The sequence below is a fragment of the Xenia sp. Carnegie-2017 genome, unplaced genomic scaffold, assembly GCF_021976095.1.
Source record: "Xenia sp. Carnegie-2017 unplaced genomic scaffold, XeniaSp_v1 HiC_scaffold_22, whole genome shotgun sequence".
NCBI lineage: Eukaryota > Metazoa > Cnidaria > Anthozoa > Malacalcyonacea > Xeniidae > Xenia > Xenia sp. Carnegie-2017.
Genome location: NW_025813485.1, coordinates 17,015,639 through 17,034,988, shown reverse-complemented (window position 1 = coordinate 17,034,988; position 19,350 = coordinate 17,015,639). Strand labels below are relative to the sequence as shown.

Here is a 19,350-nt window from a genome sequence, read left to right as displayed (position 1 = left end):
TAATCCAAATGTTAATTTACAAACTTTATTAACCAAAACAGTAAATTTAACGTAAATTAAAAGAAAAAACTGATAAATTCATACTAGTCCAAAATAAAATTATAATTAGTATAAGGAAAAATCTATGATTTCATTCAGATAGAGGTCCATCATTTGGAAATGTCGTTATAAAACAACTTTTTTATCATCTGGCTATTAAATCATCCTAGCTCAGGAGAAGGTCCCACCCCAGCGCCACCTTTCATGTATCTACAACTGCCATCATTACGCTAAGAAACTCTGGATGGCTTTACATTCTTTTAAATTTCAAAATTTCATCAATAGGTGCACACGTTGAGTCTATCATGCAAATACACGAGTATCAATTTGATATGACGCGTGATTACGTAAGTAATAGTTAGTCAATAATTTTCCAAACAACAGATATAATATCATGAAAATTTCTTTGACATATACATATAAAAATACGCTTGTTACGCACATATACAGAAGTACAACAAATACCAACTCAGCAAAACATCACATCATCACAAAAGTGAAGTTGAATTTTTTTGTAGTTGGTAAAAAAATACATATAGTTTAGTTTCATGTCATCTTATAGTCGTCGGCAAAAATGTACAAACCTAATTCACAAATCATAAATATACATTGATTATACATACTGTACATGTGGCTCACTTCTCTTTAAGCTTCACAGATCTCAAATACTGATTGGAGAGTTTTAAAATGAGAGGCTTAGCACTGCATGCGTATAATGCATTTGAACATTGATGAATTCATATGCTAGTGCAACCTCTCTCCTTCAATATTTAACCTCTGTGTGAAGTGCAGGAGTCACCCTAAATATGGTGACGATCTGAGGCAACACTGTTTAGAAAAATTGCATACATATATAATTTTCTTTACCTTTTGTGAGTTAAAAAAGTTCTTTTGCAACATCGATCCTTCTTATAATTGATAAACACAAACTATCTGTGACCTCTGTCTACACTTGTCTATCGATACCATGATCAATAGTCGTTATCTTATCACGGAAACCATAATTATTCTTAGTTAGTTTTCATTTTACTTGAATAGTATAGTTATCTGTATGGTTGGCGCTGCACGGATATTTATTCGCTTGAATAGAAATTAACTTGTGCCATAATAAAGAAAAACAATTCTGAAATATTATAGTTCGTCATATAACTTTAAATTTGGCACCTCCCTCGGTTTGTTAAATATGGTAATAATTTTGAACTATTCTGATAAGTCAGAGCTTTGTTGCTTTGTCGGCACATGCATTCATGAAACATTTAAAAGAATGTGATTAAACCACAAACTAATGTTAATTTTGATTTTCAACAATTCTTTTTAGTATGATCTAGTAGTCATTTACAATAGTAAATACGCTATTCCAAGTAGCGTTTAACTTATAAAGTGTTATGACGTCCATTTAATCTTGTTACACTGATAAATTTTTTTACAATTTTTTCAACGACATCTTTCAACAAAATAAGAACAACATGTTTGAGTGTGAATCATTCATCGCACTTCGAAGAATCCAAGTTATAATTACACAAAAAATGCATGTCCTATAATTTCGCTCAATGACTTGAACTAAAAACTTCTCGAATATTCTTTAAAGCTTCTAGAACTTTCATCTTTCCCAATAAACAGACGTCGGAATGTAAATATTTTAAGGTAAATATACATCGGTAAGACAGGATTTTTCCAACGCACATCAATGGGAAAAAATTTTTGTATATAGCTACAATTACAGCAATTATCAAATGGAATAAACACAGTTGATAATATTAATTTTCACAGTTACACAAAGCAAAATGCCATTTAAATGGAAAATAAATGTGAGATTTCTACAAGTTTCTAAATTGCCTCATCCGTTATTCAAGATCTCTTGAAATAGTCTTAATCACAATAAAATTTCTACAAATTTCTAAATTACCTTTATTACTTCTTTTAATGAGGTCTACCGTCTACTAATCGGTAAAAACTACTAGTAAAATGCACTCGGTGTAGTGTTGTAACAATTACTCATTACGTCTAAACCAGTTATTTCCTATATTCATAAATTCAAGTTTCATGTTCATATGTTCAGCTGTCTGTAAACGATTGTTGATATTGCTTTTCCAGACGTCCAATGAAGAATTATCCAAGGGCAATAAATCATTTTTGACAACCACTCTTGATCCATTAAACTTCATTGAGTCTTCTCTTCTTCGTTAAATGTGCAATACTTCCACTTTTTTCAATTTCATTTAAAAAATGAAGAATACTTTGTTTATTTTTGTGAAGATCACCGATTTCATCAATAAGATTCCATACAAAGTAAGGATAAATGATGAAAACTTGTAGATCGGTGACAACGACACTGAAAAAGGTTAATTAACATCTCATTGGTCCAAATGCGCTGTGCCATTGAATTCCCAATGTCACTATTCTAACTACACGTAAAACTGGCTCAATGTTTCAACAAGTATGAACAAGTTTCGCTATTCATTTTTCTAGGACTAAATAAAATTGGTTCGGTTATTTTTAACTATTCATAATCTTCAAGCATTATTACTCACGAAAAAATATTCTTATACATCTTAAAATGACACAGCAAAGCGTACATTATTCCATGAGTCTCGGTAAACAATTAAGCTCCAATTCTAGCATTTTGATGGGACGTTTTACGATACAAAATATCATTTCAGAGAGTTGGAGTTTAGATTAAGCAGCGATACACAATGAATTGACAACATTCACATCAATCTGCGTTATCTTTAACCAAGTACTTGTTCAACGCCATAATAAATTTGTCAGCTTTGTCAATGTTGGACTAAAATCAAAAATATATAAACATGATTTTACTGCCATAACACAAAAGGGAGTAAACATTACGAGATATTCCCATGTATAGATAGAAGTCCATGCTACTTTTAACAACGTCTTATGTTAGAGCTGTTCGCCAGAGGCGACAAGTTGCTTGTAAAAACTACTTCAGATGTACAACGATGGCTGATAAAACATTTTGTGGCGTGATATGATCATATAAAGTTGAAGAGATTTGATCAGTGAGCCCACTGGGAGAGGCCTGCGCCACAGCTGGTTAAATGGTTATAGAGTTATCAATCACAATATATAAATGATTAAAAATGATCGCATGGGGAGAAAAATAAGTAAATAAGAAATCAACATGGCTACAGTAAAAGTATGTCAATTGTTCTAAGTATGTAAACGCACGATATGAGTAATGTATGTATGTTACCTGTATTTTAATAACTAGATTTTTCCTTTTCATTTTAAGAAGTTGATCAACTTTCTATGAAAAAAGTATAGTCGCGTAAAAATAACCAAATATTGAGTTCAAGAATAAGTTGCACCCCGTCCCACAAACTCAAAGAACTCTGGATAACACTACCCCATCCCAAGAACTCTGGAGAACACCCCCTCCCCTTCCCAAAGAACTCTGCACCAGAATAAAAAGTTTCATTCTCACTCGCTCGAAAATATGAGATTTCATGTAAATAATGAATAGGAAATTTCATACGTACAAGCGTATCAACATATTCTATTTTCTTCATATTTTCTTCAATAATTCCAGTAACTTTCTTGATTAGTTTTTTAACACTTTGCTCAGCAAGTTTTTCTTCCAAATATCCCTAAAATAAAACAAAATCTTGATTTGTAGCTTGAAATCAACACGTTAGGTAATTTTTGTCGTCGATAAAAAAAGCCTTGAGCAGATGAACTTTAAAAAAAAACACATAAATATATGATGTGGCGTAACCTGACTGCAAATTCTGTGCCGCTATGGAAATTTTAAATCATTACTGTATTACATATTTCGAAAGAAATACCAATGTATACAAGCGCAAGTCAAAGTCAGATTACCGGGCACGTTTACACCTCTCATTGGCATTTTCTTTGCTCAAGACCCCAAATTTTTGCCTTTTCTCTATGAACGTAAACACAAAGCGTTCCTAAAAACGCATTTGGAAGCGAATCAATTGTGTATATGTTCATAATGTTATATATTATTCGCATGATATGATGCTGGCGCTTGGAATCATTGAGACGACGCTTTATGCTAATTTTATACATATAGCAAATTTAAGTGTGAGACTGGATCAAAGAGAAGAGTTTAATATGTTAACTTCTTTGGTATTTGAATCTTTTATATGTATCTATGTAAACCTCATTTAGAGTATGATATATATAACACAGGAAAAAACCCGCTGTTTCATTTGCTTTTTATTTCGAAATGTCAGTGAAATGCCATTCCATTACCAGTAGGGGAAAAAATGCAATTTCGACATGCAATTTTTATTTGAAGAGTACTCGATCAATTCAGATTATTATGAAACGAAAAAAAATCTTTGGAAAGCTAAAGACCTCTTTTGCTACTTTAAAAATATAAGCGTGAAAAACAATTTTATTTCGCCTGTATTTAAAAAGCTCACTCACACTCACACCACGAAGTGCGACAGAAAATTTACGCTCTTTCTAATGAATGTCAAAATCATAATGGATATCAATGGAGTGAAAATGCCATCTTCAATTAATTATGGGGTAATTTTAAAGCATCACTCAGTGAATATGATTCGTGAGTGTGAGTGAGCTTTTATAATACGGGCGTAAGCTTTATTTTAACTCTCAGTCTGCGAAATTAACGACACCATTGGTTGCAACACTTTCACGACCATATGTTAAAGAGGCTTTACTTTTACACTAAATTACAGGACCCTGAAAGGTGCGGAGCCGTGGTATTTGTCGTATTTCCCCCTGTGTAAAACCAGCACTGTCAGACTGGCTACGCTAATGGTGAGTGGTGACATTCACCATTGCCGCATCAAATTTACATCAGCTGTGTTTAGTTTTGGCATTTTAGAATGACATTGCTTATTTCCCCATAAATTTACTTTCTTGATTCCATCAAATTCTTGGAGAAGAAGGCCAAGCTGTCTGTGCAGCTCAGAAACTGTGTCGTCAATTTTGGAAAGATGCTTGTAGTTTGGGTCATCTTCATGAGTGTACTGGGAAAAATGTATGAAAATTGTTTATTTTTTCATTTACAATAAGCGTCTTACAAAGTCATAAAACTGTTATAACATCATTTGTATTACCTTACTTCCAATAAGCATAATTTTGCTTCCAGACTTTATTCCATACGATATTAACGTCGCAGAACAGTCAAGTGATTTACCTTTGATCATCAAATGGATTTAAAAAACAATATCATTCCATTTACTTCTTTGATAAGATTTTGCAAATTCAGGAGATACCTTTGTGAATCAATTTCTGTGATTTAATTGGTACACCAAGTTGCTTTTGCACACATTCTGCAAGTGACTGCACGGTAGGTTCATCGCTTGCATTTAACATTTTCAAAGTTAAAGCATGCTTTTGAGCACCTAATATATAAGAAAGTTTGTACTAATGGTTGGTGAGAACAAATCTATTTCTATAATGTTTGAACAATAGAAGAAAAATGTTAGGCTTGTATATCTTAGACTACCTATACTTATTTGTGCATACATTTCCATTTGCAATAAGAAATAATGCTTACCCCAGCACAGGGGGTGTGCATTCACCCTAAGCAATGTAAGTCCATAAACTGATACAGGCCAAAGAATGTTGGTCCGGCTAAAATTTTGGGCTTGCCAATGAAATCCATCTTAGAATTTTAGAAAGTACAGACACCCCCCCAGTTTTTTAGTGGAATTTACAGTGATTTCATATTTTTTCTAGTTTTATGTGATAGCCTCACAAAATATTACAATTAACAGTAACCACACTAAGTATACAAAGATGTGAGGTCAGAGGTCTAGATTTAATATATATCTCAGGTTATATCTTTCTTCATAACTAGCAAATTTTTTGACATTTAATTGATGTACGTATACTAAACAGGTTGTGAAATCAATAGGAACTAGAAAATATTTCCATAGAAACAATGCAGGAAGTTGGATCTTCTCAGTAGACTGCACTTACCATGAACGATTACTAAATCCATATTATCCATACTATCCTGTTTATCCACAGATGGTGAAGCCATAGTACAATCACTTCTTCTTGACAGGCTCCCACTTCAGGTTCCCAAACAGGATTCAAAACATTCTCCTCTCTATCCTTAAGTATGCAGCATTGGTATCCAGTTATCCATAATTATCAACATTCAAATCAAGATGGCGTTTTCAGGATTACGAAGTTGTGTGTACATTTCCAAAAACAAGGTTAGTAATGATGTATTTTTTCAATGATGTTGTTAATATTATTGGAAATATGTGTTCGATGGTAAACCTTGTATTGAGATTTCTAAAGTTATCGTTTTTCGAAACAAATTCATAAAATCTTGCAAATTTAAAATTTGTGAAATTACATTTGATAGTTGAATAGATAAGTCGACAGGTGAAATCAGTTTAATTTTATCTAGTGAACCTTACTCTAATCTTCTTGCGAAAACATTTTACTCTTGTTTAAAAACTCACTCTTGTTTAATCTTCTTGAAGAGGTTTCTACCCATCGACAAGATCATGCATTCGAAACTGCTGAAATCATTCTGGCGCACAATTTTATAAATTATTCCTACTAAGCAACTTTCCCATATTAAAATTTTATTTGCGCACTGTAATGTGGGTCGTGGGAGATAGCTAAGGGCAAAATTATCTTTGGACACTCCTCAGTTCAGCATCAACAATATGTTTAATGTATGTGATGTCTTGCTTGGTGTCTTCATAAAATGTGCTTAAATACGTGGCTAACGATAGAGCTAGACTGGAAGTATGCCATGCACAACCTACATCAAGGTTGCACACTTTACGATAAAATTTGCATTATAACAAGCAAATTTTGAAACTTTTGGGGCGAAATATAAATATATAACCAAAAATTTCGGAATTTACCAAACAACGTCGAAAATTCACTGTGTAAAAAACCTCTATATAGCTTGCACAATATGTAGTCTGGCGATCAAGTGTGTAGACACAATTTCTTGTGTGCTTTTATAACAATAAAATAAGAACAGACAAAACAATAAATGGAAATAAAAGATAACATTTTATATTTACCAGTTTTAATGCCTTAAATGACCTTTGATTTTTTCTAGTTCCCCAGACAGAATGTTGACTTCACACGTGGCTTTGCATCTTTATCAAAAAAGCAGAAGGAAAATTTATCTACAGGGCCTGGTTTAACAGACTTTTTATCAGAAAGTGTTAATGATAAGAATGCTTCCTATAAAAGGATTAAAGGAAAAAGGTTTATTTTGGATGTAGTGTCAGAATGATAAACTTTAGAATAACTGTATTCACAGTTTTGAAAGTAGCCCCCCCTGAATATATCCCCTTGCAAGTAGTGACCTTTTGAATGTACCCCCCCCCCCTGAAAGTAGCTGCCTTTTGAATGTACCCCACTCCTTGAAGCCACTAAATTTAAAAGTAGTCCTGGTGGCTACTGTCAAGAGTCTGTAGTATTTTTTATGGTGTTTGATGTTTACATTGGATAAGAAATATGTGCAATTTTGTTTGACTATTAAAGTCAATGATTCTTCCAGATTAAGATTACCACCATGGCTTAAGACAGAAATACCCATTGGAAAGAACTATTACAAACTAAAGGAATCATTGAGAGAACTCAATCTATCTACAGTTAGTATCCATTAAGGTTTTTGTAAAGTAGTTGAAAATAATGAAAAAATTATCATAAGAAAAATTCTAGTTTGTTATCCAAATGTTCGTATTTTCTCAGTCAGAGAAAACTTATTTCATTGGTTCATTAATACATTTTGTAAATCATTCAAAAATTGCAACCGAAATTACTTGCTTTAAAATTTTGATAATACTTCATGTTAGTGTCAGGCATCCTATTTTATCATTGAAGTCAACATGTGACTAACATGAAGTATTGTCCATAACCACCTAATGTTTCTACTTTGGTTTGTTGTTTGTCTAACACTGATTGATCTGTTATATGTGATCCTGCAAATCAAGGTTTCACATTTTAATTTTGTTGTCAATTAACAATTCTTTTCCTTGTTTTTTTTTGTGTTCAGTTCATTCAAATGTTCACTGTCAAGTTCATATAGTACAACTGCCAAAGAATATCACTCAACATTTTAAGAGAGTGTTGTTTTTTTCTTTTATCAAAGTTTATACATAATCCAATGATTTCCAATCAAATTGCTCAAGTCAGAATCACATTATTTGATGAAACAAAATACTGACTTTCTTGTGATTGGTAAATATGAAAAACCAGAAAATATAAATTACCAATTCTAATGATGAAATCATAAAAGTTTTGCCAGCTACCTGATTGCTTTAGAAATTCAGATGTTACAATACTCCAGTTTAAAATGTTTAGCTACATTACTGTCTGTAATGATTGTGTTGTAAATGAACTTTTCTAAGAATATTTGACTTTTGAATGAACTTTGAAACGAAAATTTGACTTTTGTTTCTGTTTGTGTCTATCAATGCAAGATGATTCCTTCCCTTGATGAAATAATCATCATTTTTTAATTTTAGTACACAGGTAATTAATTTTGTTTTAAATTTATTTCTTCTTTTCTTTCCTATGAGGTTTGTGAAGAAGCAAAATGTCCAAACATTGGTGAATGTTGGGGTGGATCTGATAGTCAAACAGCAACAGCAACAATTATGGTAAAAAAAAAATTGTAATTGGACGAATTATGTGTTGGTCAATTTATGAAACTAAAATAATTTGTATGAATTTTTCCATAGTGAAATTATCAACCATTAAAATATGTATAATGATAAAATTATTGAATTTACAGCTTCTTGGTGATCAATGTACTCGAGGTTGTCGTTTCTGTTCAGTGAAAACTAACAGAAAACCACCAGCTCCTGATCCTATGGAACCTAAAAATACAGCAGTTGCAATTTCCAGATGGGGGCTTGGTTACGTAGTTCTGACGTCTGTTGACAGAGATGGTGAGCTGTTGAAACCTGTTGAAACACAACATGGTTGCCTGACACTGAGGATTAATGAAGTATCTCTTTCAGAATGAATGCTTTTTACTAAATTTAGTGTTTGGAATTTAGATTTATCAGATGGTGGTGCTTCGCATTTTGCTGAGACAGTCATCAAAATAAAAGAAAAGTAGGTTTTTTATGACAGGCATTTTTCTTACTTCAAATTTTAGTATGGATTGATTCTTTTCTGTTTTTTCTGATACTTCCATGTAATAAAAACATGCTCAGCATAAATTCTATCATACAGCCTTCTTTGAGGCAATGTCAAGTTTCCACTTTTTTGACATCAGATGATGATAGTCAAATCTCTGATATTTCTACTTCATGTTGCTATTGATAAACCAGTTCTGCACATGGTTCATGGTTGCAACGGATTTTATATGAAATCATTTCTTGTAATTTATATTTTATCATAGAAATCCGTCACTTTTGGTTGAATGTTTGACACCAGATTTTCGGGGAAATACGGAACATGTTGGAATAATTGCTCAGTCTGGATTGGATGTTTATGCACATAATGTAGAGACAGTTAACAGACTTCAATTGTAAGTATTGTTAATATTGTGTTATAAGTTGCAATGTAATTATGTTTATTTTCTTTACCAGACTTGTACGTGATCCACGAGCTGGTTATGAACAGTCTTTGAATGTATTACGTCATGCTAAAACAGTAAGACCTCACTTAGTAACAAAGAGTTCGATTATGTTGGGGATTGGGGAGACCGAAGATGAAGTATTTCAAACTCTTAAAGGTAGAGGAAAGTTTGCAGCTTTATGTCATACCTTAATTCTTATTTGAGGGTTTTTAAGGCTTGAATTTAAAATATTGTTTTTATTTTTTTACTTTGATTCGTATGTTTATTTGAAGTTAAGTAGTGTAAAAGTTGATTGTTTCGTAGATCTTAAAGAAGCTAAAGTCGACTGTGTTACTCTTGGACAGTATATGCAGCCAACCAGATTACATTTAAAGGTAAACAATAACTTACTTGACTTAAATTTTTGTTAGAGAATGTTTACAGATTTCAAGGAAAATTTGACGAATTTAAGCTTAATATTAAAGAAGTTTGACTGAAGATTTTTACTTGTAGACATGCTAATGTACTTATATTAATCTTACCCTTGTTGTTATCTTGTGTATATCATTAAGGTTGCTGAATATATAACACCAGAGAGGTTTGCCCATTGGGAAAAAGTGGGCAAGGCGTTAGGCTTTGCTTACACAGCTAGTGGTCCTTTGGTAAGGTCTTCGTATAAAGCTGGTGAGTTTTTATATATTTTTGATACATTACCACATGTAAGTAACATAAAAGTTGTCAAAACAGTAGAAAAATTTTTTCCTGTTTTACTTAAATGTTGTGTATATTTAACTGACAATTGACGAAATAAAGTTGCGACTAATCCATGACGTCACACCACGTGTGAAGTGTAAGCTATACACAATAGACAATAAGTATGTATCACTTACACGCTAAGGTTAAAGTTAACAGTTTGTGCGCATGCACTGCTAACAACTATGTTATACTTGGTTATACTTCAAAAACGTAGACGGCTAGCTTCCATATTATTGATCTTTACGTATGTGTTAAATGTGTATTTCATATACAGTGTAATTTTCAAGAAACGACAAAATCGTTGTATTATTCAACCCAACAAGATGTACGTAATTTATGGTTTTAATCACTAGCGATGCATGGTTATACCAGAATAATAACTTGTTTATTTCATATTTATACACAATGTTTATCTCATATTCTAGTCAAAGTGCTTTGGTGAGAAAATTCCAAAGCAGAGAGAATTTTATTTTCCTTTCGAGTTTTAGTGCAAAGTTTTCATAATAACTTTGCAGTGTATTGTGGGTAGGGGCAATATTCAAGGCATGAAAAACAGTGTAAACTTTACGGTGGGTGGTGTTCCAAAATGAAAGCTGCTGTTACATTGTATCAAACCGACTTTGCACATGGAAAAGTGTTAGAATTTATGCTTTACTAAAGCAGCAACGACTCTGATGTCGTGCCGGCTTTTTATTAACACCTGGACAACAGCGTTTTATATATAATATCCATAGCTAAGTCTTTTAACACTGCTACAGTCGATGCGAAAATAACCTATTCAACTTGTTGTTTTGTCGTAGTTCTTTTAGCGTTTGTTTCTTAATCTCTGAAAGAAACTTGGCACTTTCTATGAATCACTAGTGATTATAAAATGTCTTCTTTGTAAAAAAAATTGCCTTGGGTTCAATTCCAAGATCAAATGATACAAGAGAAGCAGATAATTTTTGTTCGCTGTGAAACCCATAAATGATTTGTTTTTGAAACGGTGAATGAGGTAGTTACATTGTGAAAGATATGAACCAATCAAAAATGTATAAACCATGTTTAAGGTTGGCTTAAATTATTAGTCAGAAAAAGGCAGAAGTTGTTCGAATCATTGCAGTATCTTTGGATGTTATAATCTATTTCACGAGAAGAACTCTTGTAAACAAAAAGACAAATTTTAAATACAAAAAATCCCGTTTTCGAACCGTATTTGAATATTGTTTTTCATTCGAAGTTATTTTCGTTGTTACGAGGAAGTTTAAATTTTTTCGTACTGAAAATCTCGTATATTTTTATCTACCTTAAATATATATTATTTGAACTGTGTCCGTGTGAGGGTATCAAATATGTATCCACTGCGTACGGTAACGTACCTATTTTTTGATCTCGTTTAAACTGTTTTAGTTGCTAAGAACAGTGTTTATTACCTGGAAAGAAACATTACAACAACTTTCCAAAGAGGCTTGCGCTTAGTCGCCACATATTTCTACAGCGAATGAAATGTGCAAACTCATATTTTACAAAATCGTTTTGAGAATTTGCTTTTGATGGTTTTTTCATGGTAAAGCTCGTTGTCATAGTAACTAAATTTCCTTTTAAAACGTGTTATCGTGTTTTTTAGGTGAATTATTTTTATCAAATTTGGTGAAAACACGAAAAAGAATTTGAAATGGGGCTATGAACGCACGTTTCCTACACGACGGTCCGATTTTGCGTTTTGCTAAAATCATATACTTGATTTATGTCGTATATTTACCAGAACTAGAGAAGGTTTACTTTGACTGTATGGTATAATCAAGTTTTTGTATAAAAAATATTGAGTACTTATGATCTTGTCTGAAGGAACTACCCAATGGCTATTCATATATTTGTATTATGTAACAAAATGTTTATCATTGATAAATAATGGATTTACGAAAATAAAGATAAGATTTTTAACTGCCGTGCAAAGTTCATTTGTTTTGTATACTTTGTTTCATCAAATAATTCGCGATCGAGGATTGATTGATTGATCGAAGCTCAACCCATCCCAACCCATCCCAGCCCTAACCCTAACCCCACCTCTTTAAGCTTCTAGAAAATTCGCGCAGTTAAATCCCGGGACTTCTACTCTAATTCTACTCTTAGTTCAATGTTACACAAAACACGTTCAAAGTTGATGAATTTAAAATTAAAATCTATTCAAGATTTTTACAATCACTTAATTTATAAAACTTCTATACAATAGTCAGTAAAAAAAGGCGAAGTAAAAGTTTAAGATCTATGGCAAAAAGCGAAGTAATATATCGTTCACTACAAATGTATTATAATAGAATTGTCCAACAAATTGTCGTTATGTAGATCGTGAAAGTTAGGCTGTTGTTGAACACTTGCAGTCATATTCACTCAATGTTGATCCAGGAGGACACTGTATCTTGGGTGAACATTGACATTTACAAGTTTCTGGATTTATTTCTTTGTTTGATTTCAAACATTTGTTTTCTTCCCTCTTATCACATTCACATTGACATGTGTTCTCACTCCAAACCTTTGCTCCACATGATTTTGCTGTTTTACATTTACATTTACATTCATCTTGGTTCCATTCCTACATGAAATATAAAATGTATTAACAAGAACTTTGCAAATTGCCTTCCAAAAGAAACCTAGTACTCCTTCATTTTTTTGTATCCCATGAAATGTGACAAAAAAGGGATTTGCAAAATCGCAATGGGAATTTGTGAGAATGTTTTTTTGTGCTTGAAGGTTTAATAGTCTTTCGTGATAAAGTCCCTTTTCTACCTGTTTATCTGTACAATTAAGTTCTTTGCAAACACATTTGCATTCATTTTCATCGTATCTTTCTTTCTCTTTATTACAATGATGCTCCTGGATTCTACACTGACATACACAATCTGTATGATTTTGCAACGTTTCCACTTGATTTGGATTAATTCCACCACTATTTTCAAGTCTGAATTCAGTGTATTTTACTTGAACAGAGGTTTGCTGTCTCACTGCACAATGTATTAAAGAAGGTGCCTGGAATTGACATCCTCCCAAACATTGATGGAGTTTGACAAATGATGGAAAGTTCATATGATATTCGTCCTTGGGTTTAATCTCGACAGGAATTAGCCACGGCTGACATTCTACATGATGAAATGATCTCTTGACAACTTCATCTAAAATGAATAAAATAATTCCATCTTAAACAGAATTTTTACAACTTTTTGACCCAATATTTTTTAAACACCATCAATATCGGCATTTTGTCAATTTTCTGTTTTTATTTGGAAATGGTATTGTGTCAAAGAGAACAACAATGTTCAACAACTTGTCGCCTACTGCGGGCATGGTACTGCATTAGGAGTTTAGAAAGCTTTTGAAAGATTTCAATGTTTCGTGTCCACTATCTATGTTGATGACTCACGACAGTAATGAAACTCCTTGATATCAATTATTTTCAAACGTTTTTCTTTTTTTAATCGTATCATGCTTGTGAGAGCAAAGGGAATTACTCATTATTTTTAAAACTTTGGCACGCCAGCAAAAACCTATCAGTCAATTAAACAAAAGCATGGAGCTAAATTGTTTCGTATCTAATTTCATGTAAGGGACACCGCACTCTCCAAAAATTGTTGTTGTCTGGGCATCGAATCACCTGTTAATAACTTACAAACCCATGTAACACATTAAACTGTAGATATTTTCCAAGAAAACGACAAGTTATTTCATTGAATGCCCATTTACTTATCTGTTCAAACCATTTACTTCATTTACTTATCTGTTGTTAAATTTTAAAATAATAAAACTCATTCTGCAGGATATTTTTGTCGTTAAAGTTGTTTGAGAATCCAATGTAAACTGCTCATTTACCATAATATCGTTTTCTTTGAAGATAATCTTGTTTCAAAGATCTCAAAACTTCAATTTTCATCCTTTTGTTTACGGTCGACGGCAGTGACTAAACAAGTTTATCATGGTTAACATCTCCTAAGTATTTTTAATGAGTTGTGGACTTAACCAAATAGAAACCAGGCAACTTCCCTAAGTAGCCAAGAGTTGTGTGATGGCTTATCAACGCCATCAATAAATACCTTTCCGTTAGCCTGTAAAGACCTCTTCAAATTCAACAAGTGAGCTGCTTTTTTGTTGTCATGTTGAGCGTTTTTGAGTAACTTTATAAACTAAATACAGATATATTGAAATTTCGAACATTTTTTTTCACATTAAACAGCGTGTTAAAAAACTTTATCGACTTTATTGCAGTTTCAATGTTGAAAATGCAATGTGTAAATTAAGCTCAAAATTCACAATAACAATATGCAGAACATGTTTGGAAAGAGAAAGATCAAGCCCTTCCCTTGCATCAAAAATTGACATACGAACATTTCTTTCCTCGTTTGTAGATTCTTCGATGAACCAGTCGTCGTCGGCATTCTATATCAAACAAACCTCGTGAGTGCATTAATTGAAAGACTTGAGATTGGCGACACCACACATCAAAATATCTGAGATTACAAGAACCGCCGAAGCATTTAGTAAACTGTTATCAGATATCGCATATCACTGGTTGCGAATGGTTAGGGTGTGTGTATTACAAAGGTAACAAAGTCTCATGTGGCTACACGTGTAAGATAGTAAATAAGATGTAAACTTATGTTATCGAGTATCGATGATTGACATAAAATGCAGTAATTGAGGACCTCCTAGTTTACGAACTGCCCCGTATTGGATGAAGAATGACATGAATTGTTCATTGAGTAATTCACAAAAAAACGCAAATAATCTTCAAATACATTAATTACCATATGGTTATATGATTTTGTTGCATATTTTATGTAAAATATATCAATGTCTCTTACAATATACATGATTCGAATGTCTTTTAGTCACCATCTCACCCTACCTTTTCCGTGATCAACAGCACGTGTCTATGCTAAAATTAACATTATCTCACTATTTTGTCGCAAAATTAATCAAATTTTCGTTGTCAAAGACCAAGACTCATTTGTTGAAATATATTGAGTTTATGGCATAGCTATTGATGCATGACAGCAAAGTTTTTTAACTATCGTAATCACAAATAAATATAATACTTTCTGAGAACATATATTCGTACAAAAGATTTAACATACCATACAGTACACATGGTAGATGACTTGAAAGAAAATAATGAACAAAAGACTATTCTTCCAACTCATCGTTATCAGAGCCATCTTCTCTTGAACAACAAGTAACCTCAAATGGTTATGATGTAGACGATTCAAGTTCCTTCGCCTTTTTCAGGACCTTTTGTTATTAAAATTAATCGACACTTGTAGCTATTGGACCGGGTGATAATTATTCAGTTTTTTGCTGTGATAATTAACCTCGAAAAAAACCTATCGACAAAAGAGTACAAAGACTTTTTATAACTGTTGCCGCCATTGCGGTCAAGTATTATCATAAAATGTTTTTTTGTAGAATGCTGAGTTTGCTTGTACAAATGTTTTTCGATAATCCCCAAAAATTGCATGCAAGACGCTAATATTTTTTACGTTTCGGTTCAGCAAGAAACGTAACCTACACATCAATCACTTTGAATCAGGATGTTTGAGTGACGCATGACTCACACAATGAGCAAGCAACACCCGTTCCTGTAACACAATAAAAACATGTTTTTATTTGTATGGAAAGAGAAAAATACTTTGGATGCTTTTTTCAATTCTCAAACTCTCAAGAAAACCGTATTTGGTAACATATCACTAAAAATTACATTTTCATTAAATTAAGCCTGAGTTTTTGTAAAAGACAATGAGCGACATGTATTGGACCTAAGCATACAATTATTTCAACGTGTCAAAGAGGAAATTAAGCTGGGAGTTGCTCAGTGTGTAATTTTGCAAAATATATTCATCAAGTTGTGTGGGATTTGAAGTGGAGGAAACTTGCGGGGATGAATTCTCGAGGTCAAAATGGAATATAATATAGCTATTAATAGCATTACTATCAATGGTAAATTTCACTCTTGTTCTCTATATAAAGAATGAACCCCCCTGTAAGTAGCGGCTTCTTGAAGGTACCCCCCTGAAAGTAGCGGCTTCTTGAATGTACTCCCCTGAAAGTAGTGGCTTCTTGAATGTCCCCTGAAAGTAGCCACCTTTTGAATGTCCCCCCCTGAAAGTAGCCGCCTTTTGAATGTACCCCACTCCTTGAAGCCACTAAATTTAAAAGTAGTCCTGGTGGCTACTGTCAAGAGTCTGTTGTATTTTTTATGGTGTTTGATGTTTACATTGGATAAGAAATATGTGCAATTTTGTTTGACTATTAAAGTCAATGATTCTTCCAGATTAAGATTACCACCATGGCTTAAGACAGAAATACCCATTGGAAAGAACTATTACAAACTAAAGGAATCATTGAGAGAACTCAATCTATCTACAGTTAGTATCCATTAAGGTTTTTGTAAAGTAGTTGATAATAATGAAAAAATTATCATATAAGAAAAATTCTAGTTTGTTACCCGAATGTTTGTATTTTCTCAGTCAGAGAAAACTTATTTCATTGGTTCATTAATACATTTTGTAAATCATTCAAAAATTGCGACCGAAACTACTTGCTTTAAAATTTTGATAATACTTCATGTTAGTGTCAGGCATCCTATTTTACCATTGAAGTCAACATATGATTAACATGAAGTATTGTCCGTGCCCACCTAATGTTCCTACTTTGGTTTGTTGTTTGTCTAACACTGATTGATCTGATATATGTGATCCTGCAAATCAAGGTTTCACATTTTAATTTTGTTGTCAATTAACAATTCTTTTCCTTTTTTTTTTTGTGTTCAGTTAATTCAAATGTTCACTGTCAAGTTCATATAGTACAACCACAGAATAGATACTACCAAAGAATATCACTCAACATTTTAAGAGTGTTGTTTTTTCTTTTATCAAAGTTTATACATAATCCGATGATCTCCAATCAAATTGTTCAAGTCAGAATCACATTGATTTGGTGAAACAAAATATTGACTTTCTTGTGATTGGTAAATATGAAAAACCAGAAAATATAAATTACCAATTCTAATGAGAAATCATGAAAGTTTTGCCAGCTGTCTGATTGCTTTAGAAATTCAGATCTTACAATACTCCAGTTTAAAATGTCTAGCTACATTACTGTCTGTAATGATTGTGTTGTAAATGAACTTTTCTAAGAATATTTGACTTTTGAATGAACTTTGAAACGAAAATTTGGACTTTTGTTTCTATTTGTGTCTATCAATGCAAGACATTTTCTTCATTCAATGAAATAATCATCATTTTTTATTTTAGTACAAGGGTAATTAATTTTGTTTTAAATTTATTTCTTTTCTTCCCTACGAGGTTTGTGAAGAAGCAAAATGTCCAAACATTGGTGAATGTTGGGGTGGATCCGATAGTCAAACAGCAACAGCAACGATGATGGTAAAAAAAAATTGTAATTGGATGAATTATGTGTTGGTCAATTTATGAAACTAAAATAATTTGTATGAATTTTTCCATAGTGAAATTATCAACCATTAAAATATGTGTAATGATAAAATTATTGAATTTACAGCTTCTTGGTGATCAATGTACGCGAGGTTGTTGTTTCTGTTCAGTGAAAACTAACAAAAAGCCACCAGCTCCTGATCCTATGGAACCTGAAAATACAGCAATTGCAATTTCCAGATGGGGGCTTGGTTACGTAGTTCTGACGTCTGTTGACAGAGATGGTGAGCTGTTAAAACCTGTTGAAACACAACATGGTTGCCTGACACTGAGGATTAATGAAGTATCTCTTTCAGAATGAATGCTTTTTACTAAATTTAGTGTCTGGAATTTAGATTTATCAGATGGTGGTGCTTCGCATTTCGCTGAGACAGTCATCAAAATAAAAGAAAAGTAGGTTTTTTATGACAGGCATGTTTCTTACTTCAAATTTTAGTATGGATTGATTCTTTTCTGTTTTTTTCTGATACTTCCATATATTAAAAACATGCTCAGCATAAATTCTACCATACAGCCTTCTTTGAGGCAATGTCAAGTTTCCACTTTTTTACTCCATGTTGCTATTGATAACTCAGTTCTGGACATTTCTACTCCATGTTGCTATTGATAACCCAGTTCTGCATATTTTCTACTCCATGTTGCTATTGATAAACCAGTTCTGCACATTTTCTACCCCATGTTGTTATTGATAAACCAGTTCTGCACATTTTCTACTCCATGTTGTTATTGATAAACCAGTTCTGCGCATTTTCTACTCCATGTTGTTATTGATAAACCAGTTCTGCACATTTTCTACTCCATGTTGCTTTTGATAACCCAGTTCTTCAAGATGAAGTATTTCAAACTCTTAAAGGTAGAGGAAAGTTAGCAGATTTATGTAATACCTTAATTCTTATTTGAGGGTTTTTAAGGCTTGAATTCAAAATATTGTTTTTATTTTTCTACTTTGATTCGTATGTTTATTTGAAATTAAGTAGTGTAAAAGTTGATTGTTTCGTAGATCTTAGAGAAGCTAAAGTCGACTGTGTTACTCTTGGACAGTATATGCAGCCAACCAGATTACATTTGAAGGTAAACAATAACTTACTTGACTTAAATTTTTGTTAGAGAATGTTTACAGAGTTCAAGGAAAATTTGAAAAATTTAAGCTTAATATTAAAGAAGTTTGACTGAAGATTTTTACTTGTAGACATGCTAATGTACTTATATTAATCTTACCCTTGTTGTTATCTTGTGTATATCATTAAGGTTGCTGAATATATAGCACCAGAGAGGTTTGCGCATTGGGAAAAAGTGGGCAAGGCGTTAGGCTTTGCTTACACAGCTAGTGGTCCTTTGGTAAGGTCTTCGTATAAAGCTGGTGAGTTTTTATATATTTTTGATACATTACCACATGTAAGTAACATTAAAGTTGTCGGAACAGTAGAAAAAATTTTTCCTGTTTTACTTAAATGTTGTGTATATTTAACTGACAATTGACGAAATAAAGTTGCGACTAATCCATGACGTCACACCACGTGTGAAGTGTAAGCTATACACAATAGACAATAAGTATTTATCACT

At 32.6% G+C, this 19,350-nt stretch overlaps 4 protein-coding genes across 4 annotated transcripts; 2 read left to right on the top strand and 2 right to left on the bottom strand.

The window, feature by feature from the left end:
- Positions 1 to 1,723: 1,723 nt before the first annotated feature.
- LOC124445302 lies at positions 1,724 to 6,103 on the bottom strand. Its single transcript, XM_046996011.1, has 7 exons — positions 5,980 to 6,103; positions 5,271 to 5,399; positions 5,112 to 5,191; positions 4,908 to 5,021; positions 3,540 to 3,647; positions 3,254 to 3,307; positions 1,724 to 2,824 (listed from the first exon to the last, which is right to left on the bottom strand). Exons 1-7 carry the CDS (start codon positions 6,041 to 6,043, stop codon positions 2,753 to 2,755), a joined length of 621 nt encoding a protein of 206 aa, XP_046851967.1. The 5' UTR covers positions 6,044 to 6,103; the 3' UTR covers positions 1,724 to 2,752.
- A 3-nt stretch (positions 6,104 to 6,106) lies between these two features.
- LOC124445299 (lipoyl synthase, mitochondrial-like) lies at positions 6,107 to 12,232 on the top strand. The gene is made up of 11 exons (XM_046996007.1): positions 6,107 to 6,221; positions 7,094 to 7,245; positions 7,541 to 7,634; positions 8,565 to 8,645; positions 8,780 to 8,936; positions 9,048 to 9,105; positions 9,395 to 9,523; positions 9,585 to 9,730; positions 9,878 to 9,948; positions 10,126 to 10,237; positions 11,916 to 12,232. The coding sequence occupies exons 1-11, from the start codon at positions 6,174 to 6,176 to the stop codon at positions 11,960 to 11,962; spliced, it is 1,095 nt and encodes a 364-aa protein (XP_046851963.1). The 5' UTR covers positions 6,107 to 6,173; the 3' UTR covers positions 11,963 to 12,232.
- A 221-nt stretch (positions 12,233 to 12,453) lies between these two features.
- LOC124445300 (vascular endothelial growth factor C-like) lies at positions 12,454 to 15,563 on the bottom strand. Its single transcript, XM_046996009.1, has 6 exons — positions 15,415 to 15,563; positions 14,666 to 14,716; positions 14,374 to 14,463; positions 14,153 to 14,240; positions 13,076 to 13,458; positions 12,454 to 12,881 (listed from the first exon to the last, which is right to left on the bottom strand). The coding sequence occupies exons 1-6, from the start codon at positions 15,493 to 15,495 to the stop codon at positions 12,645 to 12,647; spliced, it is 930 nt and encodes a 309-aa protein (XP_046851965.1). The 5' UTR covers positions 15,496 to 15,563; the 3' UTR covers positions 12,454 to 12,644.
- Positions 15,564 to 16,515: 952 nt separating this feature from the next.
- Positions 16,516 to 19,298, top strand: LOC124445233 (lipoyl synthase, mitochondrial-like). The gene is made up of 7 exons (XM_046995938.1): positions 16,516 to 16,701; positions 17,641 to 17,721; positions 17,855 to 18,011; positions 18,123 to 18,180; positions 18,567 to 18,640; positions 18,788 to 18,858; positions 19,036 to 19,298. The coding sequence occupies exons 1-7, from the start codon at positions 16,543 to 16,545 to the stop codon at positions 19,264 to 19,266; spliced, it is 831 nt and encodes a 276-aa protein (XP_046851894.1). The 5' UTR covers positions 16,516 to 16,542; the 3' UTR covers positions 19,267 to 19,298.
- Positions 19,299 to 19,350: the final 52 nt, after the last annotated feature.

Coding starts and splice junctions, on each gene's coding strand:
- LOC124445302 (XM_046996011.1), bottom strand. CDS start 6,043: ATGGCTTCACCATCTGTGGATAAACAGGATAGTATGGATAATATGGAT. Junction 3,648..4,907: donor AATTTGATGGAATCAAGAAA/GTAAATTTATGG, acceptor GTTTTATTTTAG/GGATATTTGGAAGAAAAACT. Junction 2,825..3,253: donor ATCTAGTTATTAAAATACAG/GTAACATACATA, acceptor TTTTGATTTTAG/TCCAACATTGACAAAGCTGA.
- LOC124445299 (XM_046996007.1), top strand. CDS start 6,174: ATGGCGTTTTCAGGATTACGAAGTTGTGTGTACATTTCCAAAAACAAG. Junction 7,635..8,564: donor GAGAACTCAATCTATCTACA/GTTAGTATCCAT, acceptor CTTTCCTATGAG/GTTTGTGAAGAAGCAAAATG. Junction 9,106..9,394: donor GTCATCAAAATAAAAGAAAA/GTAGGTTTTTTA, acceptor ATTTTATCATAG/AAATCCGTCACTTTTGGTTG.
- LOC124445300 (XM_046996009.1), bottom strand. CDS start 15,495: ATGGCTCTGATAACGATGAGTTGGAAGAATAGTCTTTTGTTCATTATT. Junction 14,464..14,665: donor CTACAAACGAGGAAAGAAAT/GTTCGTATGTCA, acceptor ATCTGTATTTAG/TTTATAAAGTTACTCAAAAA. Junction 12,882..13,075: donor TTAATTGTACAGATAAACAG/GTAGAAAAGGGA, acceptor TATTTCATGTAG/GAATGGAACCAAGATGAATG.
- LOC124445233 (XM_046995938.1), top strand. CDS start 16,543: ATGTTTACATTGGATAAGAAATATGTGCAATTTTGTTTGACTATTAAA. Junction 16,702..17,640: donor GAGAACTCAATCTATCTACA/GTTAGTATCCAT, acceptor CTTCCCTACGAG/GTTTGTGAAGAAGCAAAATG. Junction 18,641..18,787: donor AGTATTTCAAACTCTTAAAG/GTAGAGGAAAGT, acceptor ATTGTTTCGTAG/ATCTTAGAGAAGCTAAAGTC.